Source organism: Acomys minous (assembly GCF_964271855.1).
Source record: "Acomys minous genome assembly, chromosome: 14".
In the NCBI taxonomy this organism is placed as follows: domain Eukaryota; kingdom Metazoa; phylum Chordata; class Mammalia; order Rodentia; family Muridae; genus Acomys; species Acomys minous.
This window is the reverse complement of record NC_140496.1, coordinates 79,422,575-79,449,066: the sequence shown is the minus strand read 5'-3', so window position 1 is coordinate 79,449,066 and position 26,492 is coordinate 79,422,575. Positions and strand designations below refer to the sequence as shown.

Genomic DNA, 26,492 nt, shown 5'->3' with positions numbered 1-26,492 from the left:
AATGATTTCTCAGATATATGCATAGCAGATTCTTTTCTCTCACTCTGATTTGTCTTTTTTCTCTCCGTATTTTTGAATAATGAAAATACATAATTTTAATGTCAATTTTATCTTTTCTAATAGCTTATAAAGTCTTTTGCAATATACAGAATCAGTTATATTTTTGTATATCATGGTTAAAGTCATAGATAAGTAAACAGTATCATTTACTATTCCATCAACAAAATTTAAGGAGTAGATTTTAGAATTATACAGTTGTACTGAGTATAACTTTATTTTTTAATTTTTAATTTTATTAATTTACTCATATTACTACTCAGTTGTTATCCTATCACTTATATCCTCCCGTTCCTCCCTCCCTCCCGCTTTCACCCTATTCTCCTCCCCTAGGTCTAAGACCAAGGAGGACCTCCTCCTGCACTATATAGACTGAGCGTAACTTTACAAAGCTCAAGCATATCCAAGGATTGGAAAACTAGATATTTAAGAAATCCTCTCCAAGTTGATCTGTAATTACCAAAGTCTCAGACACTTCTAACAAGTTTCTCAGTGGACAATGGTAAAAAATTATTCTAAAATTTATATGAAAATTCAAATAGCAAGGAATGGCAAAGCAGTTATAAGCAAGAAGAATCAAATTGCAGTCATTGCACTCACAAAACTATTAGTAATTTCAAAGTTACTGCCAGTAAGATGTGTGATGGCAGCAAGCAAAGGGGAGAAAGAAACACAGTAGTCCCATGCATGGTGGAGGTGGGCCTTGCAATAATCATGCTGCTGACAGAATTTTACTGTGGAAAGAACATAGCTTGGTCCAGGGCTGAGAAAGAACACAAAATAGTTCTAGATTGAACACAGATTCACAGTTTTGTGATATGCAAAGATTTCTCTTTTTTAATTTATTTTTTATTTAATAATTTATTCAGATTACACGCTGATTGTTATCCCCTCACTTGTATCTTCCCATTCCCCCCTCCCTCCCACCTCCACGCTCCTCTACACCTGTGACAGAAGGGGACCTCCTCCCCCACCATATGGTCACAGCCAAAGATTTCTTAAAGCAGAAAAGATGGAGTGGTTCCTGTATGCCGAATATCTGGTCCTGGTTCTAGCCCACCACACTGCTGCATTTCACAATGGATAGTACTAAACGCCCAAAGAAAAAGAATGCTCATTGTGCTCATGGTTAACACCCTAGCTGTTAGATGCTTTTACATCTGTAAAGGGAGGGAAATTAAGATGCATGGAAGGAATCAGAAAATACACTGAATATGTAATATGTTTGAAAAAAAGTTGTATTATTGAGACTGTCACTGCAGTTAATGCCTGTGGGAAAATTTAATGCAAGAAAGATTTGAATTTTGTTTCCAGAAGTTTTACCCCTAGTTTGCTTTACCCATCATGCCTGGGCCTGTCTCGAGCAGAACATCACAGTGGCTGTGTGTGGGAGAGCAGCCATTAACCTCATGAAAACAGAGAGATGGATAAAGGGGCCAGGGAGAAATCAAACTCTTAGACACCCATGTCCAGTACCTACTTCTACTAGCAAGGCCCTTCAAGTTTCCACCATCTCCCAAAACATCACAGCCAGCTGAGGACCAAGCCTTCAGTACATGAGCCCATGGGAGACATTCCATGTTCAAACCAAACCCAGGGTGATGGGAGGAAGAAAATATAGAGTTAAAACCAGGATAGTCCGAACTCAGGAAATACATAAACCGCCCATCTTCTGGCAACTCACTCTTCTTCCTTTAACCCTGGATACTAGAAATGATGGCATTTGTCCAATTCTTCCTTCTAAGTTGTGTGTGTGTGTGTGTGTGTGTGTGTGTGTGTGTGTGTGTGTGTTCTTTTTCTTTTTAATAAAAGCACTTCCCACGGCTCACTATGAGTATGCTCTCACTAAATCCAGGGAAGAGCTGGAAAGGAGGGGCATAGAGCCAAGGTTGGCAGGATCTCATGATCTGTGTAAAAGGTGAAAGGTCCCACACAGTTGCAGCCTGGGGTGTCTAAGACCAGAGAAATGATTTTTCACGGGAACAGATAAATTTTAATTCTCAGCCTTTCAAATTAGGTGTTATAAAATCTAATTAAAGCGCATTGTCTTTCTTTGTAAGTAATTTATTCCTTTCTCTGTTGAAAATTCTGCCCTTTTTAATCAGTCTTGAAGGAAAAGAGAAAAAGGTGCTGCTTAATGGGAAAAAGGGTTTCATGCCCAGTGCGGTGGCGCACACCTTTAATGCCAGCACTTCGGAGGCAGAGGCAGTTGGATCGCTGTGAGTTCGAGGCCAGCCTGATCTAAAAAGTGAGTCTAGGACAGGCAAGGCTACACAGAGAAACCCTGACTCAAAAAACCAACAACCAAACAAACATAAAAAGAGTTTCATGAGAAAGCTTCCTCCCTTCCTTTTTTTTTTTTTAAATCTTATTTTATATGCTGAGTGTTTTGCGTGTATGTTTTGCGGTACATGTGTGTCTGATGCTGGTGGAGGCCATAAGAGAATGTCATCCCTTGGAACCAGAGCTACAAGTGGTTGTGAGCCAATGTGTGGGCGTTGGGAGATCCCAGGTCCTCTGAAAAAGTGGCCATTGCTCTTAACCGCTAAGCTGTCTATCCAGCCTGAGGCTTTCCTTTCTTTGATCACTTTTAATTTAAACATTCTCTTGCATTTTTGAAGGGCCCAAAGTCATGCAACTAGTAAAGCCCAGATAGTCTTCCCTGTCATGTACCCAAAGTGTGATTTTCCTACAGAGCTTATTAATTAGTCGGCAATAATTCATTAAGAAAGTTATGTGGGAAAAGAGTTCTGTCATCCATAGGCCAGTGAGGCTGGAACATACCACAAAAACATGGGCAAGAAAGACCACTTCTCTAGTCTGAGTGCATCCTATAGGCAACTGAAAATGTGCACAGCACTGTGGGATATTGAATTAGGAAGTTCTGGAGTCCACATTTGGCCAGTAAATAATAACTAAGGGCCCTGAGTGTGGGGTTGCTTGATTAAATTAATACTCAGAGCCCCCTCCTGACCTTCACCCTGACTCAGGGCATGCTTCTTGACCTCGGTAAACATCAGTCTCCTTATTTGAGACCATGAGGTTATCTGTCACCCTTACCTATTGTGAGAACTGAACAGAAGAAGAGTATCTTAAAACTTTTTCAAACTGTCTTACATTGCTGAAGTCTCAGATGGCGATTGTTTATAGCAGAAAAGCAAAGAAGGATGTACTACAGAGTAAGGTTTTTCAGTAGACATATGGTAAAATAAACTTCCCTTGACAATGACTTGATTGGGCTCAACTACTGTTTGTAATAAGGTAAGGGATTTGAGTTCTCAGGCCTGCCCTCCTGATACCTACAGAAGAAGCTGGAGAAATGCAAATGTGAGCAAGTACATTCATTTCATTTGTTTTATCATAATCTTGAAAGTAATAAATAGATACTTCCACTCAATATAATTGATTCTGATCTAAAATGTACCCAAAGTGGGATTCAAGGAAGCCAGATAAATATAGCTATTAAGAAAAATGAAAGACATAAAATTATGTTTCCTGTGAATTAAGATAAATCTGTCAGATGACAGAAATCATTTCTCTAAATCCAGCAGGCTTCCAATGTATAAACATTGTAATTGCAATTTTACTATGATTTCAAAGGACAACTAATTTGCTCGAACTGTCTCTCTAAAGAACCCAGAACCCTCTCTCCTCATTAAATAGACTCTGAGGGGGAAAAAACTAGCTAGGAAATGAAGGCATGCTGACAGACACAGAGAAAGACAAGTTACGTGTAACAAGGAAGCGGAGCAGCCCAGGGAGCAGCTCACACTCAGGGAGCCCCAGTTAACTCCATCACAGGCTCACGGCTGGCGAGTTAGAGCTCAGAATGACATGGCCGCTGAAAGGCTCAAGAGGCTTCTTCCCTCTGTGTCCGTTGTAAAAGGTGAGGCAAGGAACTGACATTGTCACCATGTGTGCTGACACCATGAACACCAGAAACTATTTTCTTGCATCTGAATACACAAGCCAAGTCAAAATTGTTTCCATCCTCTTCCGCTGTCCTATTTGTAAAATACCCATAATTCTGCTTTGTTTGTTGCCTCTACACTACAAGCTGTACCAAGACTCCAATAATTAAAAACTCTAATGTCTTTGTGAATGATTATATCTATTATTAAATGATATTCAAAGGTTAATTGTAAATATGACATTAAAATATTTTGATATTCATATCTCTTTGTTAGTAACTTTTTGTATGTTTTGGAGCTGGACAGATAGCTCAACAGATAAGAGTGTGTACTACTCTTTCAGAGAACCAGAGGTCTGCTCCTAGGACCTATACCAAGTTGCTCACAACCATCTGTACCTGCGGCTCCAAGGTGTCTGACACCTTCATCTGGACTCTGCTGCCGCACATACGTGCAGATAACCACACACAGAAGTACACATGCACATTATTTAAAATATAAATAAATCTTTTTAAAAGATTTTGTCATTGTCTCTAATTGTGCCCTAACTGATTTTCCTTTGCTAAATTTGGAGTTCAGTGATTTATGTACATGTGAAATACTATAAATGGTGTTTTCTAAATAGATAATAGATGATTGGTATACAATAATATATATGACAGATGTATAATAGTTACTACATAGAGGATAGATGATACAGATGATGATAGATAGATAGATAGATACATAGATAGATACATAGATAGATAATAGATAGATGTATTAATGCATACATACATACATACATACATACATACATACATACATACAGTGAAGATGCAGTTGGAATTAACTGAATACATATTTCTGCCCCCACAGGAACTGAAGAGGAAGATGAAGGAGACGATTGCCTGTTGGGGTCTGTGGATGAGTTCTGGTGGTTTCCTCACATGTGGAGCCACATGCAGCCCCACCTCTTCCACAATGAGTCATCTTTAGTGGAACAGATGATTCTCAACAAAAAGTTTGCCTTAGTGAGTAACTCACTCGCCCTGACCACTACACTGAACTTGTACACAGATGGGGAGGGAAGTAGTGGGTTGTTTGGATTAAACTTGTACACAGATGGGGAGGGAAGTAGTGGATTGTTTGGATTGGAAACTGCCTCAAGGTTCTGCTGTGCTGCATTTCCTGAAGCGGCTTTTCTCAGTAGTTGTTAGAGTCTTGGTATTATGTCCTTTCCACATATGGCTCCTGAGTTCGGACTGTGCACTCACCACTGGATTTAATGCTTTGGTGTGTCTAACTTAAGAGAGACCTCACAAAACATAAGTCTTGGTTACATGGCACTATAGTCAGTGTTCATAAGATACATCGTTTCTAGGAACTTCCTGCTACGCTGCCCTGAGAGACAAAATATACGTACAAAATAAGTTTACAGCAGCCTGAAATATTCTGTGACTTGATGTCCTGTTCTAGGAAGACACACTCCCAGTTCCTAAAATAACTGTCATCAAGGTGGAGAAGAATAAGTTATGGTGGAAATGGGACTGGGTATACCAAAATTTCAAGTAAAACTATGGTATGGGGATGAATTGAAGTGAAGTTGGGGTAACAAACCAAATGGGACACCGTAAAGTAGAGACAAGTCAATGGAGATCCAGAAAAACAATGGAAAGATACTGCAAACCTTTAGAATAAAACATTTACTCATTGAAGAAACATACACAGGTTTATACTGAAGGTACTATAATTTGGAGCAGGGAAACTTACAGGAAAACTTTTTATAAGCACTATATGGAGGGAGATGTGACCTTGGTCAAAGAAGACCCAAGTCCGTTTACATGTATGGTATACTCTTCACCAGCTGCAGTGAACAGGACATGTTTGCTATCACTATACTTCTTTACTCAAACTTATACACAAGGTTAAAATTGGCACACCATGTTTTCTTAAATATATACAAAATCTAACTCTTTGGAGGGAGCACTGGAGCTCATGTTTGCCCTTAACTTTAATCCGACTCTCTAAACAGAGTCTTGAGGGTACCTTACGCATATACTGATATTTTGAGGAGAAAGCAAGAGTGGGGCTGATGTAAGGAAAGTGTTTTTGACATTTTCAAACTTCTTTGAAATGAAGAGTTGCCTTTCCCCCAAACCTGTAAATGGCCATGAGCATATAAAATAGAGTAAACACTGCCTCACGCGATAGAAGAGAAAGCTCTCCATGTCTGTCTAGAAGACTGAGATTATGCAATGCAGCAGTGTTGATCAGTGAGAGGCAGGATGGACAAAGAGATGAAGGCAGATGCTTTATAAACCTGGGATGATGAAATGTGAAGGAACAGCACAGTAAGGCATTAGTGACAGAAATGACGATGGGCATTTTCTGTGACTATAGGTTTGTTGTTTTAGTAACCTTTAAAAAATAGTGTGTTCTTTGAAACTTGAATAAGTTGGTGGGCTGAACACCAACAATCAATTCACACCATCCACATGGTGGCTCACAAATATCTGTAATTTAAATTCCAGGGTACCTGAAGGCACCTTCTGGCATCCGAGGGTGCCAGGAATGTATGTGATGTACAGACGTAATGCAGGAAGAAACACCTCCACACATAAAATAAAATAATAATAACTTGATTTTTTTTAATGGCACTAGAACAGTATGCGTAGCCAAGAGGCACCCACTATTACTCAAATCAACCATGGAGGACGATACTGTGCCCTGAGTCTTAAATACTTGAATATAAGCAGGAAAAACAGACCTGTGCAGGAGTTTTATGCATTTTTTACAATTTCATCCCAAACTGGAACAACGTTTCAAAACAGAGATCTTGTCATTCAGAATCTAACTCAAGTTTCAAGCAAAGATTATGAATGTCATAACTACATTGACAGCCCAAGTCATGATTCTATTTTTACATTCTTCATTATTCTCTCATACAGTACATGCCAACTATAGCTTTCCCTTTCTCCCCTCCGCCTGCCCCACGTTTCCCCTCTAACCCAGATCCACCCCTTTTCCCCTCATAGGAAAGCAGGCCTCCCAGAAACATCAACCAAACACAGCATAATAAGCTACAATAAGACCAGGCACACACCATCACATCAAGGCTGGACAAGGCAACCCAGCAGAAGGAAAAGGATCCCCATAAGTAGGCAGAAGAGTGAGAGACGGCCCCTGCTCCAAGGGTTAGGATTCCCACAAAGCTACTCAATCAAAGCATACCTGCAGAGGACCTAGGTCAGACCCCTACAGGCTCCCTCATCTCTGCATGTCCCCAGGAGCCCTGTTTAGCTCATGGTGTAGACTTTGTTCTCCTGCTATGTCCCTCTTAGAGTAGCCCTAGCAAAGACCGCCCCCAGTAGTGGGGAACAGGAGGCCTGAAATAGCCATCGGCAAGGCCTCAAGTAGAGGGATTGGAAACACCAACCCAGTTATAAAACCTTCGACTTACAGCATCTCCTGCCTACAGAGTGGGCTGGGACGAGATCCTAAGAGAATCATCATCAGAGAGACTTTATCCAGCTTAGTGTGAGGTTTACAGTTTCTAAGTACATGTTACTTAATTCGACTCCCACTAAAGTGGTCGGTCTCCAAAGTGACATGAAAAGCGCATGAGTTGCGTTTTTTAAAAACCTACTGTGCATTGTTTCTTTTCATTCTCTCGGCAACCCTGAATTAGAAGTATATGTAATCTCCCTTACACACTCACTGGTAGAATTAAAGACAGAAATCCAAGTCCTGTAATGCTGCATAAATGCGACCCCCGGGCTTCCTCGCCCGATTCACCAGTGTCAGACTGGTCTCAGCTGCTTAGCGATTGTGGCTGTGTCTGGCCATCTGGGCAACATAAGGAAAGTGGGGAACTTGAGGTCGTACTCCCAGGGAAACTCGCCCTTTGGCATGTCCCTGTTCCTGATACAGGAAGAGTCTCTAAGTGATCCAGGAGACAGCCTGGGGCTAAGCAGCTTTCCACATGACTGAATATTATTTATTCCACGCAGAAGCCGCTTGAAGTCGGTGAAGCTGCCCTATAGGGACTGCCATCCCGACCATCCATCCACTCAGCAGAGGCAATAAACACATGCTTGACCTCTGCGGATGCTGTGTTTCTTAACGGGCGGTACCGGGCTCTTCACTTTCAGCTTGGAGGAGCTTAACATGAGCATGAATGTCTCCCAGCAAGACAGATGGGGGAAATGTGCAGAAAGCAGCCGCAGCCGGCTGCCGTGGAAGCCAGAGGGTATTCAACTAAGAACGGAGATGGGGGAAAGGCAACATTTAAATGAGTGGCTGAGTGGGAAAGGATATTCAAAATTCCCTTCCAACCAAGGAAGAATCTGAGACTGTGAGTCAGTACCTGAGACCCTACATTACCTGTGTGTAGCCAGACATGGCCATTTCCATTAATGGATAAATCTACCTGAATTGTTTCCACATGGTGTGGACCCTTCTAACTCACAAAGCAATGTTCATACATTATCTTCTTTTTTTAATTAATTTATCCGGATTACATATCAATTGTTATCCCCTTGCTTGTCTCCTCCCGTTCCTCCCTCCCTCCCTCTTTCACCCTATTCCCCTGCCCTAGGTCTGTGACAGAAGGGGACCTCCTCCCCCACCATATGGTCACAGCCTCTCATCATACAGTGTCTTCTTATAAAAGGTCACACAGGTCCTTTAAGCCAGCAGTTCTCAACCTACGGGTGGCAGTCCCCTTGGGATTGAATGACCCTTTCACAGAGGCCACAAATAAGACATCCTGCATACCAGATATTTACGTTACAATTCATAACAGCAGCAAAATTACAGTTTGTGAAGTAGCGACAAAATAATTCTATGGTTGAGGGTCACCACAGCATGAGGAACTGTATTAAAGGGTCGCAGCAACTGGAAGAGGGGGCACCACTGCTTGAAACAAACTCAGATTTAGTTGCTGCAGCCATCAAAGGAAATAGAACCTTACAGGCTGATCAGGAGAAACATTTAATGACCAAATATATGCTAACTCAAACTTTTAAAATATTTAAAAGGAAATTTCATTTTAATTTGTTTTTGTTTGTTTTTTCAAGACAGGGTTTCTCTGTGAAGCCTTGCCTGTCTTGGACTCACTTTGTAGACCAGGCTGGCCTCGAACTCACAGTGATCTGCCTGCCTCTGCCTCCTGAGTGCTGGCACTAAAGGCGTGCACCATTTCATTTTGAAACTATCAATCTTGAGTTCACTATTATTATGTTAATGTTGGCCTATTGTATATTTGAAATATCTATCATATAACCTTAATAATGGGATTAAAATCTGGGCACAGTGGTGCATACCTGTAATCCTAGCACTTGGAGAGGCAGAGGCAAGTGGATCTCTGTGAGTTCAAGGCCAGCCTGGTCTACAAATCTCATCCAGGCCAGCCAAGGCTACACAGAGAAGAAACCCTATCTTGAAACACACACACCCATGCGCACATGATAAAATAGCACTAGAAAACCAAAATAACATTATATTTGAACCCAAAAATAACCATTAAAAATATATTATCTCACTTTAAACATTGAGCCTAAAATTTAGCAGGTGGTTTAATGATTTAATTTAATCATAAAATAATTAATAGAGACTTTTGTCATAAAACTGCTTCGCTCTATCAGATGGTACTGACATTTTGGGGGTGTTGTTGTTCAGATCTGCTGTTGGTTTTGTTGTTGTTGTTAAATTTGCGATCGGGTCTCATTGTGTGTTCCTGCATGACCTAAAACTCACTTTGTAGACTAGGGTAGTCTTGAACTCACAGAGATCTACCTGCCTCTGCCTCCCCAGTGTTGAGATTAAAATCATGTGCCACCATGCCCAACAGATAGTATTAACATTGTTATAGACAATTTTATTAGAGTTAGTAGTAGTGAAACAATGTTTCTGAGGACTGAAAGTCTTCCAGTTGGTTGTATTCTTGATTGCATTGTGTCATTATTTGAAATAAGAGCTCTGTTCTGCAGTCATCTCCAGACCAGAAAAACACATTCATTCACCTTAGCTGGACTGTCTCTTGTCATTACATGTTTTTAGATTAGTGAATATATAACATTTCCAATATGGAAATGAAGATTATCATATCAAAACATAATTTAAAATATATTTAAAAACTTGCCAGCTAAAGGAATACATAATTATCTTCCAATTCACTTGCTCACAGCTAGAGAAAGGAGAAATGCTATCTTTCTTTATTCAGTAAAGCTCTTTGCTAAAAGGCACATCATGTTTTCATCTTATATTAATATTTAATGCAAAGCACAATCTTAGTAGTCTCGGTAAAAGCGGAGAACAGCAGTCAGGATGCAGAGTCAAATCTGAGCTGAGAGGCCACACTCTAGGGTAATCCAGGCAGCATGGTGCATGAAGGTCGCTTATCATAAATCAGAACAGAATGACCAAAGCGTATAATGTACTTCATAAAATGAATTCATGAAGGAAGAGGAAGACAGAAAACTAAGGGACAAAGAATCAGACTCATGTTCGGCGTCGGAGTAGTGTGATTCCATGCTAGGTCCTACAATATGAAATATTGCAAAAATAATCTTCTTAACCCCGCTAGCACCTCATACTCTCCCCCAAGACCATCTCAAACCTTGACACTACTCACCTACTCAATGATCCTGACCTAGAAAATGCTCATAATATAGCTAACAGCAGTGCCAAGTAATCAAAAAAAAATGTCATGTACAATGGTATGTCTGCTCAAGACAATGAACGTGTCACTTGAATATAATCAATCTTAAAACTTAGATACAACTGGCTTGCCCGTTTTTAGGCAGAATTCTGTCAGTGGCCAAAACGAGGACATTTTGCCCAGTGGCTGGTTTGCCACATTTGAAGCCATCTCCATAACTGGAATCAGTACTCATAACGGAAGTGGGAGAAGGGAGCAAGAATTAATATTGTTCTTGCATCTGAGTGTAAACAGAGTGATGTTTACATGTGGATGTTCAATAAATGGTTTTATGTTAAAATACAACTAAATACTTCTTTAAGATCTAAGAGTCTATTAACTATTATCTCAAACTGTATTTTCTATCATCAAGAGATGAGCGATGCTGAAAAGACAGTTTATTACTGAAATATCAAGAGGAAGCAGCATTTCCCGCTGTGTAGGGAAGCGCAGAGTGGGTAGGAGAATGTGGAGGAGTGCTTCCTCTATGATTTATATGGATGGACAAAGGCAAAACAGGACCAGTGGGCTTTAAGGTGTAGGTGCTATGTCATCTTCCTGGGCTTTGGCCCTGGGTGATTCAAGCAGAAGACTTTGCTGAGTATGTGAGTCCTGAATACTGGAGAAACAGATCTGGAAGTCCTGGAGTAGTGGGTCACATTTGAAGTGTGCTCCTGGGCATGAGTTCATTACCTCTAGGAACTGGCTAACAGTTTAGAACTGTCTCTCCAGGGTTAGCAAGGCCAGGAGAGACCAATACATCAGAAATAGAGAAAGTTGATAGGCATGATTAACACATTCACGTATGCTTCTCTCCAGACTTTGCATCTTGGGTCATTCAGTGAAACCCTCTCCTCAACCCAATTGCAATACTTGTGCCATCTTGTACTTTTTGTACTCATTCAAAGTATAGCATCATGGTCCACTAATATGGCCTCATTGCAGCAGAAAGCAGAAAATATTATTTCTTGTGCATTTTGTCCCTAGTAAAGGGGCCAAAATATCACATTAATTTTGTTGAACCATTATGCCACACCCATGTCTAACAGACCCTGGACAAGGAGCTATTGGTTTTGTCCAGTTGGTTCTGTTAATTATACATTAGCCTTGAGATCACAGCTCTCGCCACATCAGTAGACAAACTTCCTGCTAAACGCTGGTTCTTTTCTGTGACTTCTGTTTGTCTTTGCCAGGCCTGCACCATCTCTGAGTTTATATGTTTGACTTCTACATTTGTATCAAGTCATTGCTAATGTTGAACATAGTCATTTGGAGGAGATTTGTAGTTGAACAGTTCAGTCTTCATTCCACAGTGAGTTGAGTCCTATGACCACCAGCATGTCATAATAGTTGGCATACCAACTGCAAATCTCCTCAAACAAACTAATATCTAGAAAGACCACATGAAGTGTGTGAGAAATTTTCTGACATCAGGGAGGAAGATATGTGTGACACTTTCCTATTTCAGTTTAGAACTTTCACTTAAAAGGACTTGTACAGCATGCTGTTAACCAATTCTTCCTCCTGGTTCCTGCTTTCTTCTTTCTTCTTGGTTACCTCCTCAGTCATTTCTTCTCACATTTCATGGGTTTGGCGTTATGCTTGTTGAGTTACAGACTTCGCAGTACTGGCATTCTCTTTTTAAAAACTCAACCTATTCCCAGACCAGGACTACCTAAGTACTATTTGCTGTTAGTAAAAGTATCTATACATTAGACTCACAATCTAGTCCACCAATTGCCCTAAGATACATATTTTTAGTCTAGAAAAACTTAAACAATTTAGTGTATTATACTTGATAATTCATGTAATCATCTCTTCACCAACTTTCTATGGTTTTCTCATTATAAATATCCTGCAAAATACTTCTCTTTTCTAAAAAAGAGGCAGAAGATATGCACACCTTTTCACTCTAGTGTTAGCTAAAGCATTCAAACTCTCCCTGCCTGGCTTGTGTGACCCAGGGAAAGTCGAGCTCTCAACTGATAAAAGTCATTTTAAATTACTAGTCTCTGCAAAGTAAACATTCTGTTTTAACAACTTCCTTGGCATGAAATTTTACCTATTTGGTTTTTTTAGTGAGTTTTGTCTTCTCTTGTTTTTAAAAACTCTATTAATAGCAGAAGTCTGTAGTCGGCGGTAATTATGTAGCTGGAGCATGTATCAACTCACTGAACATGTTTTGGTTTCTTACTGATCTTTTTTTTTTCCCTCATCACAACCCCTGCTGCCTTCTGTATGACAACGCCAGTTTGGGAAGGTTAAGTTCATCCCTCAGCCACACAGCTAAGTCATAAATGAAACACTTGAATCCAAAGTACTCTGACTGTTCACCAGTGTTATCCAAAGGTTTCCTCCCATTTTTCCAGTGAAATCTTTAGAAGACATCAGATAATCTTGGGGACCTTACCCTTTACCTCGGCTTCAGTGGTGTAATCCTAGAAATGGTTCCATCCAAAATTCCTTAACTTCTATTTTCCTAAACTAAAAAAATTTTTTTTTACCAACTTGTTTTCAGGATTATATTTTATGTATTTTGGGCTTAAAAGATGACATTGCCATACCCCACTCTCCACTCAACTGTGGAGAATGTTCTGCCCATTGGCTAGATCTGGGTTGGGGTTTAAAGTTTATCACCTGTATTGTCTTTGGCTGGTGCCTTAGTTTGAGCGGGACCCCTGGACCCAAATCTGCCTATCATAATGTTCTACTTGTAGGTTTCTAGGACCCTCTGGATCCTTCTACTTTGCCATTCTCCCATGCTTCTCTCATCTAGAGTCCCAATAGGATGTCCTCTCCTCTGTTCCAGTTTCCTGGTAAGTGAAGGCTTTCGTGGGACATGCCCCACACATACTCTGGTGCCTTATATTTGACCACGTCCCCTGGATGGGAAGACCTGGTGGCACTCAGAGGAAGGATAGCAGGTTACCAAGAAAAGACTTGATACCCTCTGAGCATATACAAGGGGAGGTAATCCCCCTCAGGAACAGTCATAGGGGAGGGGAATAAGGGGGAAATAAGAGGGAGGGAAGAATGGGAGGATACAAGAGAGGGGATAACCACTGAGATGTAACAAGAATAAATTAATAAAAATAAATAAATAAAATAAAATTTTTAAAAAAGGAAAAAAAGATGACATTGCCATTTTTGCCTTCAGCATTCTCACATTTCCATAGAGATGATGAAATCACAGAACATTAGTGTAGGAGTTTTGAAGACAGACAGGCAAGGAAGGATTGGGGTGAACAGACAAATTGGATCACTGTGAACATAAGCAAGGAAGAAGAAGTAGAAGTCAGAATGACTAAGTCAGTGGAAACAGGACTGTAAAAAGAGAGCCATGGGAGCTGTTTCCAGTGTACAAAGAATGAGCCTTTTATTGGATAGATGAGTAGGTGAACTGGAACAGCAGATCAAAACTCATATCAAGGGGTGATATCTGTGTATACTTACACATTCTTAAAAACAGGAGCTGCTGATTTTCCCATAAAGGCGCCATAGTTCACCTATGCTAAAAATACTCACCCCCCTCTTCTACGGTGCCACACGGCTTTCTCTCATTTGAAAATTATTAAATGAAAAGAAGTATTAAATTATTAAATGAGAATTCTTAAATTATTAGCTATTATTAAATGGCATTTATTTTATCAGGTGAAAATAATTCCTTAATTTATTTTTATTTACTACTATTGCTTTATTGTTTAGGGGGTTGCTTTATACATTTATATAGTGCATTTTAGCTGTTTTACCCCTATCACTTCTCCTATCTGTCTCATTCATGCTAAGAATTTCCTCATTCTACTTTTCTATTCTCTCTCTCTCTCTCTCTCTCTCTCTCTCTCCATGTGTGCATGTGTGCATGCATGTGTGTGTGTGTGCGTGCGTGCGTGTGTGTGTGTGTGTGTGTGTGTGTGTGTGTGTTTCATTGAGATTAATTGGTACTGCCTGCACTAATGTGAGTGGCGGGTTGTTCACTGGGGCCTGGACAACTTACCAGTGGCTACACTACTGAAGAAAGTGGCACCCTTCCCCAGCAACCATTAGCTTCCAATAGACCATCAGGGAGGGTAGAATCTCATGCACACCTCTCCCAACCATGATGCAACAATGATGGACACAGTCATGTCCAGGTCTTGTGTGGATAGCCACAGCTGCAGTGAGTTTGCAAAGTGCAATATCTACATCATATCCAGAAGATACTTTTTCTGTCATACCTCATTATCTTCCAACTCTTATATTTCCCCATCTCATGATGTTATCTGAGTCTTGAATGAGGGAGGGGAATGTTTCCATGTAGGACTAAGCACTCCATCCTCATTTATTCTTGGTATTTTGACCATTTATGACTCTATGGTAACTACCACTCACAGCTATAAAGAGCTTTTTCCAATGGAAGATGAGATCAGCACTAATTTGGGGATATAAGCAGAAAGGAATTTAACATGTCTGTTTATCAAAACAATGATAATAGATTCTTCTCTTCTGGTTATGCCCTCTTAATCAGGTTCATAGACATAAGCATGGGTTCCTTTCCATGGAGAGGGCCCAAAATCAAACTGTTAAATAGTTGGTTATTTCCATTTCAGTCATGTTATTATTGCACAGTGCACATCTCTGGGTAGGTTGGTGTTATTAGTACAGGGTTTTTCAGCTGGGCAAGACTGATGCCCTTTAACTGATGAGTGGCTAATAAACATGGAGTACATATACCCAGCGAAACTTTATTCAGTTGTGAGAAAAATTTTAAATGTACAGGAGAATGAGTGGAATTGAGGGGAAATTTATACTGGTAGCCCAGCTCAAAAAGACAAAAACCACATGCTCTCTTTCATACGTGGATCTTAACTATAAAGTCCCCAGTAGCACATTAGGCTTGGGAGGCTGGGAAGATAGGAAGGGACTTTAGAGAGGGAAATAAAGAGAAGCCTGGATTGAGAGGGAATGGCAGAGCACGTATGAGATGAAAGTGGGCAAAGGACTGGCTTGGGGTGGGAAGACTAAATTAAAAGGGGGTGGTACAGACTGCGATGGTAAGGAGAGAGATGTATGGAAAAAAATGGAAATCTATTTCTTTACATTTTGGGGAGTGCTTTTGGTTGCCTCAGTTAGAGCTGCTTTCTTTATAAATTCCTCCTCAGATTACACCCATGGGAAGCTTTCATACATTATAATGAGAATGTAGAAGACGCACTCCTCAGTTCCTCTTCTCCAGCACAAATGCTGGGGTTCCTTGCCAGCATGCATACCATTGACAAACTGGTTTCATAAAAGGAAGATAAATTTAGTGCATGGACTGCTTGAGTTGTCCCTCTCTGCCCACAGTCATGTGGACATGAGGCGAACGGGGAGCCTTTGTGAATCTGTCTATAAATTCTTACTGCCGCGCTGAGCAGGATGGGCAGGATGGCTAGCAGGACAAGTTGTGCAGATCGATGTGTGCTGCTCCTCCACCCTGTCTTTCCGTTCTTCTGACCTGCTGGACTGGATAGCACGTGTTTTCTGAGATGTGGCTAGAAATGTAGCCAAGATGGAAGGGACCGAAGGGCAAATGTCATTGACTCTTCCTGTGGAAACATCTATTCATCCCACATAGGACACTGATGACAGACCAAAGGAAAAGAAACAGTCCCTCCTAAATGAATTTAGTGAACCAGGAGTTTATTACTGGGGTGGCTTGCAGGATTCTGAGTGACTCAAAAGCAGCTACATACTTAAAAGCCCACTGCAGCAAGGTGACGACTCAGGGACAATGCATCCCTGGAGCTCCTTGTTGGACTTAGAGATAGTTCAGCCCATGGTTGAGTCTTCTATCCCCAGAATTGTCACTGCCAATATCACTTTCAAATGAGACTTGTGAAGTCTGTAAACTTCAGTAGCTTCCTGGGTCTTGTGAGCTTAGGTTTTGTTTCTGTCCTTAGGAACATTTCAGGTCAGAGGAAATGGCTGTGCAATAATAAGTAGGAGCCAATTCTTCAGCTCATATCATTGTGTGTGTGTGTGTGTGTGTGTGTGTGTGTGTGTGTGTAGGGAGCATATGGACTTCTGTGAGTTTACATAACGCTAAGATGACAGCTGAGATGATGATCCCTCCTCACTTTATTCACTGAGGTCTGTTCTCTCAAGGGCAGACTTTTGGGAATGGTGACTCTTCTGGCCAGCATGCCCCAGTGATCCCACCACAGCCTTCTGAAAGTGAGAGCCACAACCATTCAGCACTGACATGGCTTCTGGGGCTACAGACACTGGTTGTCACACTTCAGAGCAAGTGCTTTATGCGCGGAGCCATCTTCCCGGCCACAGCCTTAGTTTCTTTGTGTACCACAGCCCCCATTCCATTAGTTCATGGTTTCTGTTCTTTTTCTCCATTGTATCAATTTCTGTTCCTTTTCCATTGTTTTTCTTCTCTAACTACCTCCAAATTTTATTCTCATTTTTGGATAATTGTAGCAACGTATCTGGTTCCCCGATTCCCCATTGTTTTCATTCAATTTATGCTCGCATTGAGGAATATTGTTTTTTTTTTAATGTGCTATTCTCTTTTCTATAAATGTAACAGAAATGTACTTTTCAGAGTCTTGACTCCTAAGGAAATGAAGAAAGAGAGCTAAGTAAGTTCCAACTGTGAATCATACATCATACTTATTTCATGAATTCTCACAGCCATGTATATGCCTGATTATGCCTGCATTACGATGATCAGAATTTCTGCATAATTTCACTGAGACCCCATAGCCAGTGGAAGCTGGAAAAGGGCTTCCTGGTTTGTCAAGCTTAAAAGCCCGTGTAACCACCACAGTTTATTTAGATGCAAGCCCCGGTGCCATTGACACTAGTGACCATAGTAGCTTTAAAACAAATTGAGCGCATCACAGTACCCTTTTAACGGTGCTTTTCTCTTGCATAGCTGTTTATATGACATGTAATTTCTGGGGTCTGCCTTGGTAACTGTAAACACAAAAGGGTGTGTAATAGCTGTGACAGTCATCACTGGCTTCTTTCAGGAATATCGAACCTTAATTAAAATTAGTGTTATGCAGACTTAAACATCTTTAGCTAATCGATTGTGTGTGTTTTCTGAAAGACCAAATGTAGTTGGAAACAGAGTCTTGGGATCTGCAGTTGTCACTGGATGGTCTACAGCTTTATTATGTATTTAAAAACCTCCAATGTCCCAACCAAATCCATTGCTTACAACTCAGACAAAACTACTGCAAACCAAACCCCACAACATACCCATTGTATCCCCAGCCAATTATCTTTTCGGTTATTTAAATATAAAATAATAAAACTTCCTAAATTCACTTTTTTTTTTTGTATTTCTGAAATCCCCCTTCTTGTGTCTCACCTGAGTAAATGTCAGCAAATCTCAACCTGCTGTATGCAGAGTACAAGTGCTCACGTGGCTCTTCCGAGTGTTCTCAACAAAGCGCGTTCTTTAGTAGCATGTCTCCTTATGAGCACTCAACACAGATGTGACACTTCCAGCATTCTGGAAGGAGCTCTGAGGAGAGGGGGCGGAGTATGCCCTGCTAAATGAAAATATCCTCTCAATAATGTACTAGAGAAGACAGAGATCTTCTCCTGTGAGATTGCAAGTGGCTGAGGCTGGGCCAGTGTAGACACATGCTGTGGTACTTTTCTGTGTCTATACTGAATTTTTAGCCTAACGTTTCTTTCCTTTGCTTACGTATGCATTAGGGTTGCTAAATACCATTTAAGCTCATCACATACCAAAGCTATTCAGTTGCAGTAGGACTTGAAGGGCAGTGTGTCGTGTGGAGAAAGGATCTTTGCTGAACGCATTGCTACAACCCTCTCGTGTGTATGTAATACCAGGGCTGACCTTTGCCTCAGTTATATGCAGATTAGCAATTATTTTCACTAAAAAAAAACTTTTACTTGTGATAGCTTCATTTGGTCAACTCTCTATGAGCAGATTATACTGTTAACTTAAATCTTCATTAAATACTATTGATCCCGATAGCGTCCTTTAAGCGTGTGTGCACTTACATAAGAGTTCTGAGGTTTGGAGGTGCAGAAGTAACGGTGGTGGAATTCTCTTAAAGAATATATTTTTAGCTTTTAAATTAAAATATATTTACATCATTCCCCCCTCACTTTCCCTCCCTCCAACCCCTCTCAGATGCCATACATGTGCCAACATGTGCCATATGTAGTGGAGACGTCCTCTTTGCCAACAGCCTTCTCAGCACAGGCCTACAGCCCCTGCTTTTTCCCCTGCCTTGTCTCTGGCCTGTAGTTGTGGGAAAAGCTTAAGCAGCTGCTGCCTGATGGTGCAGTGCCTGAGGGAATAATTGCAGGAAGCACCTGAAGACACCTTCTCACGGCGGCCCATACACTGCATCTGGTTATAGCTGGTGAGATCTCTCTCAGAGACCTCTCTGGGGATGGATGGCCTATTCAAATGCCAAAGGTCTTGGGCCTTTTCTTAAACAGGGTTCACCACATTTTTGTCTTGTGGCTCCTTTGGGAACACAGGGGCTGGGGTCACCTTCTCCCGTTGGCCCTCTTTCCTTTGAGCATCTTGCTTGGCTGGAGTAGATGAAATTGTCATTTTCATAGCCCCAACACTGGCTGGAGAAGAGCCTGAGGCGTGGTACATCTAAACAGCTTATCCAGGGCACTGGTCTGCAAAGCACGCAGAGACAGGGCCCAGGATTCAGCCCAGGCTGTCTCTCTCATCCCAGCTGCCTGTCTCGAGGGTCTCTGAGACCCTGAGAAGCTCATTCTCTTGTATTTGTATATAGGAGCCTTTTCTTATCACTGAGTTAATTAAACACCGCTCGGTGTTTCTCAGATGTGCTACTTCAGAACAGTGGGTCACACTTCCATTTCATGGGTGACTATAATGCATCCAGTCTCACAAGATCTCATTACTAGCGCCATTAACAGCTTTATCCACGGATTTTTGTTCATTGCGTTATCGTAGCATGTTTTTGTACTCCAGACTGCAAGACAAAGAACCTTTACTTCCAGAGGTTTCTGCGTCTATGTGAATATTACTAGTCAGGGCATAAACCTTGGACCCCAGTTTTTATTAAGGTTTTATTCCGTCAGCATGATGGAGTGACTCAGTGTCCTTGTGACCAAACTCACTCTCTGAGTCTCTCCCCTCCTGTCAGGGGGGTCAACTCTATTACCCGCCTCAGTGCCCTGCTCTCTAATTGCATGGTGGGTCCTTCTGGCCTGACAGGTACCGTCCTAAGCAGAAACTCAAATGTGACCTCAGGTTTCTCATGCACAGTAAAGACCCTGCTTGGGACTTTGGGAAATTGCAAGGATTTAGGGGTCGCCTCCCAGGACCTCAGAATGTGGAAGAGCAAGCAAAGTTTTTATATCATGGCTGGCTGACAGCAGAGGGTGGCTCCAGATTCTTAAGGTAAATGCATTCATAACAACATTGCCTTCTATTGAGGCTGGACAAGGCGGCCCAGCTAGGGGAAAGTAATGCCAAAGCAGGCAACTGACTGGCCCCAACAGAAGAGGCTGTACTAAGTCCTGATGGGACTTGATGTACTGGGGTGGGTTTGTAGTGGGGAATCCCCTTTTCTGAAGAGAATAGGACAGGGGGAAAAGAGAAAAGAGAGTGGGAGGGTGGGAGGGTGGGACCTGGAATAGAGAAAGAATGGGCCTGTGATCAGGATGTTAAAATGAATAAATTTAATTTAAAAGAAAACGTTGTCATTACAGTAGGGTTTTCATACAGTGATCAGAGCAGACAACCATTTGTACTACAAACTGAAGCACATACATAAGAAAACCAGAGATGTGTAGCAGCCAGACCTACAAAGTACTAGCCAATTGTCTATATCTGTGTCATTACTCCTGTAAAATGTAAGTGGAAAAGTATTATCTGTTTAAAAATTAAACCGTAGATTAAAAATAGTGTATTTGTATTTAGCATCTAAATACAAAGTTATTTATAAAAACCAAAAAGATAAAGTGAAAGCAACATTAATTTTAATTTAGAGTAGCTTTTAAAGACAAGTTGACCTTGAACTCACTGTATTACTCCATGGATTTTCAGAGAGCTACGACTTATACCACTGTGCCCTGCTGGAAATCATGTTTTTAAATCTGAAACTTAGTGATTGCTTGCACAACTCATTTATTTCATATTTGAAAGAGAACTATAAGATTTCTAAGAGTTTTAACTTTAAACTACATCAGAAATATTATTATGGCCGGGAGAGATGGCTCAGAGGTTAAGAGCACTGATTGCTCTCCCAGAAGCCCTGAGTTCAGTTCCCAGCAACCACATGGTGGCTCACAACCATCTATAATGTGACCAAATGCCCTCTTCTATCATGTAGGTGTGCGTGCAGGCATGTATACATAATAAGTAAATAATTAAAAAAAAGAAATATTATTATTTAGTATAGAAACTGTACTCATATTTAATAGTCTCAACACAGTTACCGACCCCTAGCTCTCTAACCTGAAGACAGATTCTTAATTATCTCATTATATTTTGTTGTTTCCTTTGAATAGTGTTCACATACATTGGGCCACTCTGACCATGGTCACTGACATTCTACATTTACCCTCAGTCATGCCTGCTGCTATGGTCTCCTCCACTGGGTAGCACAGGCCCTGTAGGTATGCAGGACCTGAGATGTATATATAAGCTAACAGTTTTATCTTAGGAAAACAAACTGTCTTTAAATGCTCCTTGTATTCAAGAAATGTCTTCAATTTTTCATATATATATATATATATGTATATATATATATATACATATGTATACATATATGTTATATGGAGAGAATATTCTCAAACATTGATTCTACTCGTATTTTCCAAATACTCTCCCATCTTCAAGATGAGTGTACTCTCTGTGAAGCAGTCTCTCCAACAGCCACAGTCCTAAAGAAAGCGGTTTAAAAATCAAGGAAAAAGAGCTCATTTTTTCCTAGATATTTCTAGGGCCATGATACCAAGTATAAATAGAATGGGGGCTTGATCCAAATTCATGCAAATTGCAAATGTGAATCTCGGTGTTGTGAGGTGGTTAACCAAAGCAGGAGCTTCTATATTATGAGAAAATGGGGCGTTCCAACCAAAACAGAGAACAGAAAGGCACTTACAAGTTTTCCAATGTGCGCTGCTGCACTTTGCCGGCTGTTTTCTCTGTAGCAGATTGTAGAATACCATTTCGGGTTTAGAAATTACAATAGTCTACAGAATTGCTTATCTGTGAAATCAGAAAAAAATGTAGTTGTCTATGTAGCCATGGGTAGGAAATGTGAAGTTTCTTCTATGTAGAAAGGTTGAGATTGAGAGAAACACTAAAAGTAAAACACAATTCTTAATTACCACCAAGACTTTAAATAAGTAAGTACTGTCAGAGTCAGTACTTTGGTGATGAAGTGGTTGTGTTGTTTGGATCCTTAAATACTTCTTACTCTTTTTCTTTCTTTCTTTCTTTCTTTCTTTCTTTCTTTCTTTCTTTCGTCTTTGAGAGAATTTTCCTTTTTAAGTTTAAGTTTTCTCTGCATTGTCTGTTTGGAAACTAATGGATGATAATATAAGAAAGTCTTTTAATGTTATATTTTATGTTGTAAAACTTTATTATTTTAAAATTATATATTTAAGTTTTGACTGAAATAATAATTTCAACTACTGTTTCAAATGCATTTTCAGGTATTGTTTATGCAGTTTCCATATGTCTACTCTTCAAATAAACTGTCAGTTGAGCTGAGATAATTCAGAAAGTGGAAAATCAGAAGAGGATGGGCAGTGTCGGCATCAAACCCTTGTTCACAGATGTTTATCACTTGTTTTCAGTTACTAAGACAATGAGCAGACAGCAGCGAATAAAACTGAACCCAGACTTCTCTTAGAGTCATTGCTTAGTGTAGAAAAGACACAAAGAAACAAATATTTACACAATTATACTGTATCACTTTAAAAAACAAGGCTACTCATTAGAAATCATTGTATTGCTGTTTCTTTAGCAGAATAATGGGGTAGACTTTTCCCCCTCTGTCCATGACTTATCTAGTCTCAGACTCTTGGCTACTATAGCAGCACCATGGATGGGTTCAACCTCATGGAATGGGCCTTAAACACAGTCACAAAGTAGTGGATAATCCCATAACGTTTGTGCCATGGTTGCACCAGTATATCTTATTGGCAAGTCTCTTCTGTAGATTTACTCAGATAGAGAAATGAAGTAGGAAGCTGGGCATAGTGGCACATGTCTTTTAATGCCAGCACTCAGAAGGCAGAGGCAGGCAGATCTCTATGGCTTTGGGGCTATTCTGGTCTATATAGTGAGTTTCAGGGCAGCCAAGGCTATGCAGAGAGATCCTGTCTCAAAAAGGAAAAAAAAATCAAAGTAGTAACACTCTAGACAGAGAAATAGGATGGTACTAGGGTAGGAAAGATTTTGGTGAATTTTTTAAAAGGCTTACATAATAAAAGAGTAGATAAGGAGTAAACATTGTAAGGTTAGGCTTAAGAAGAAAGGGTTATATCAGCTATGATTTTTGTTTTATTTTTACTTTATTATAATTTATTCAGATTACATCCTGATTGTCATCCCCTTACTTGTATCTTCCTGTTCCCACCCTCCCTCTCTCTCTCTGCCCTATTCCCCTCCTCTATATCTCTGACAGAAAGGGACCATGCCCCCCACCATATGGCCACAGCATATCAGGTCTTTTTTTTTTAATTTTTATTTAAGTAATTCATTCAGATTACAACTCAATTGTTATCCCCTCACTTGTATCTTCTCTTTTCCTCTCCCTCCCTCTTTCATCCTACTTCCCTCCCTTAGGTCTGTGACAAAAGGGGACCTTGTCCCCCACTATAAGATCACAGCCTATCAGGTCTCTTCCTGGTAGCCTGTTTACTCTTCCTCTGAGTGTCACCAGGTCTCCCCACCAAGGGGAAGTGGTCAAATAGGGGGGACCAGAGTTCATGTCCAAGTCAGTCCCTGCTCTCACACAACTGTGGAGTGTACTATCCTAGAACCCCTATGCAGATCAGGTCCTGTCCAGACAGCCTGCTTCCCCTTCCTCTGTGTGCTGCCCAGGCCTCCCCACCAAAGGGAACTGATCAAATCGGGAGCACCAGAGTTCATGTCAGAGTCAGTCCCCACTCTCCTTACAACCGTGTAGGATGAGCCATCCATTGGATAGTTCTGAACTGAGGGTCTAGGTTTACTGCACAGATTGTCCTTGGTTGGTACAACGATTTGTGCAGAGCCCCTGGGTCCAGATCCACCAGCCTTGATGGTCTCCTTGTAGGACTCCTGAACCCTCTGGGTCCTTCCATCCCCCTATTCTTCCATACCACTCTCACCTGGAACCCAGAAGTGATTCCCAGCATCTGTCCCCTGATCCCCTACTGGGTGGAGTCTCTCAGAGGACATCTATGTTGGGCTAATATCTACTTTTAAGTGAGTGAGGTAACCGAGACCCACAAAGACACTCATGGTATAATTTTATATTTAAGTATAAGTAGAAAGTCTGAAAGATTTTAAATAGAAGGTCATATGATCATATTTGAGTCTGTCAGATATTTGTTTGGCTACTACATGGAGAATGGTTTTGGAAGGAGGCAAGTAAAAAAAATGGGTAGAATATTAAAAATCTATACCAAATGGCCGTAGGCAGCGTGTACTAGGCTACCGTTGTAAATTTACAGAAGAGAGGACTCATTTAAGATTTTCACTAGTTGCAGTGGTCATAGAACATGATAATGGGATGTATTTAGGAGGACTGGGTGCAGATAGGTAGCATGGGTTCGTGTCCCTTCTGTATTAAATCGTGTTTTTGTTACACATCCAATTTCCTGGAATCTCAAGAGTCCTAAGCAAGCACAGAAAAAGTACCTTGACATTTGGATCAGCATAATTGCTTGTGAATATTCAGGCATTTGGAGTTTGTAACATAGTCCTAGTTGGCATGGATTGCTTCTTCACAGTCTTCTCCAAGAAATTCTTGTTTGTTTGTTTGTTTGTTTTCGAGACAGGATTTCCTCTGTGTAGCCTTGGCTGTCCTGGACTTGTTTTGTAGACCAGGCTGGCTTCAAACTCACAGAGATCTTCCTACCCTTTCCGCCCCGAGTGCTGAGATTACAGACATGCTCCAACTCTCCCGGCCTCCAAGAAGTTCTTAACGTGTAATTGTTCTTTATTTTCTTTCAAAATCTTTGGTGGGAACCCATTTTCTTTTGTCTGATCTTTAAATTGCATTTCTATTCTCTCTCCTTTCTTTCTTCCCTCCCTCCAACCCTCTTTCCTTCCCTCCCATCCTGTTTCCTTCCCTCCCTCCCTCCGTCTCTTGTTTCTTTATTTTTCCATGTAGCATTTGTATTGATTATCTGGGAGTTTCCCATCATGCACCCCATCACAGTCCCTTCCCAGGCCTTCCATATTGGTACATAATCCTTAGTTGAAGAAATTGCTCTAATTAGAATTATTTAAGCGGAGGAGGAAAGCAAGGAGACATTTCACTTCTATTTTAGTGCAATCCTAGTTTCTATGATAACGATTGCTTAGGTATTGAAATGTCAACGACAGCTGAAGATAAAAGGAAACCGTCAATGCTTCCCTTTCACCCTTCAGGCCGTCTCTTGTGTGTTCCCTGCCTCGTCTCTGTTTCTGTTTCTCTCTGCAGCACTGTGTATCTCTCATCCCTATCATTCTTTCTAGAAAGGTCTGATGGTAGTTTTGAGGAGTAAGTAAAGTTCCTGAGGAAGGGAAATTATGGAGGTAATGAGACCCTAACTGAGGGGTTGGGGACACCTGGCAGCTGGCTTTCTTGTGTGTAAATGCAATTTGTGTGTGTCTCCCCTTTTTAATAATATCTAGGTTGAGAAACAAAGCTGACCAAATCTCTTTGCCTTCCATGTATCACACTTCTTCACGGCGGTCTGTTTGGCAGCTTGATACCCCGATTCTCTCTGTGAAATTGCTCTTTGGTGTGAAGAAATCCATGACTAATTCAAAGACTTATTATTTCGGTGGAATCTTTGAAAGTTGTCAAGCAATTGAAAAATACCAACAGAAAGCAAAACAATCATTCAGGAAAAAATATCCATCAATAGTAAAAACCTTAGGTGTTCTTCTTCTAAAAGATTGATTTCACGGTTTGCGCCTGGGAAACTGTGTCTATGCCAAGAGTAATGGGTGAGGATTCAGGGGCCACCTGAAGCTGAGAACAATGACAGTGGCTCTGAGTTGGCCCCCAGTCCTCCCCCAAAATAAGCCATCATACACTGGGACTGCTAAATGAAATTGGCAGAACCTGGGCAGGACCAGGATAAAGACCACCTCGAGCCATCATAGGTCACTTCCTCAGTCCACATTTGTTCATGTATAGCTTCAAGAGTGTTTGCTTTTAGCCAGTATCATTTTATGTAGAAACATTTTATTTAAAATTGTACAAATTCCCAGATGTTTGTCTCTTTGAGTTCCTTCTGCTTGAATGATGAAGGTTTCTACTTTTTTTTTTATGCTGTATAAAAATTTCTACAGTTTGTAATCAAACCTGTGTGCTTCTACTGAGATTTAGCTGTGTTGCTGATGCACATCCTGGACCTCCAATAGAAAGCTTGGTAGAAAGTACAGCAGACACAATGAGGCCCTTTGAGCAGGCCAGTTAAACTTGGAAGGCTCGTCATTGTCTGTGTCCCATGGAATGGGCTGAATATTGGTTGTAGAAGGTATTTGTTATTTAACTTTTTGAAATTATTATCAATAGAAAGAACAGGTGGCCTAGACTGTGTTGAGTGGAGTACAATCTTTTGTCCACCCTACCACCTCCCAATTACCAGCCCAATAAGAAGAAGATTGGCTGATGGCTACCCAA

The 26,492-nt window shown here is 40.8% G+C and overlaps 1 protein-coding gene across 4 annotated transcripts in view; it reads left to right on the top strand.

Moving 5' to 3' along the window:
- Positions 1–26,492, top strand: part of LOC311583624 (bifunctional heparan sulfate N-deacetylase/N-sulfotransferase 3) — a 153,905-nt gene that overhangs the window by 57,034 nt on the left and 70,379 nt on the right. For 2 of the 4 annotated variants that reach the window (XM_084757386.1, XM_084757387.1), the window contains exon 4: positions 4,827–4,981. In XM_084757386.1, coding sequence (XP_084613512.1) covers positions 4,827–4,981 — 155 coding nt within the window. Of the gene's footprint in view, positions 1–500; positions 560–4,826; positions 4,982–17,234; positions 17,259–26,492 lie in introns of those variants that run through there. The other 2 variants (XM_084757388.1, XM_084757389.1) reach the window with 2 other exon arrangements.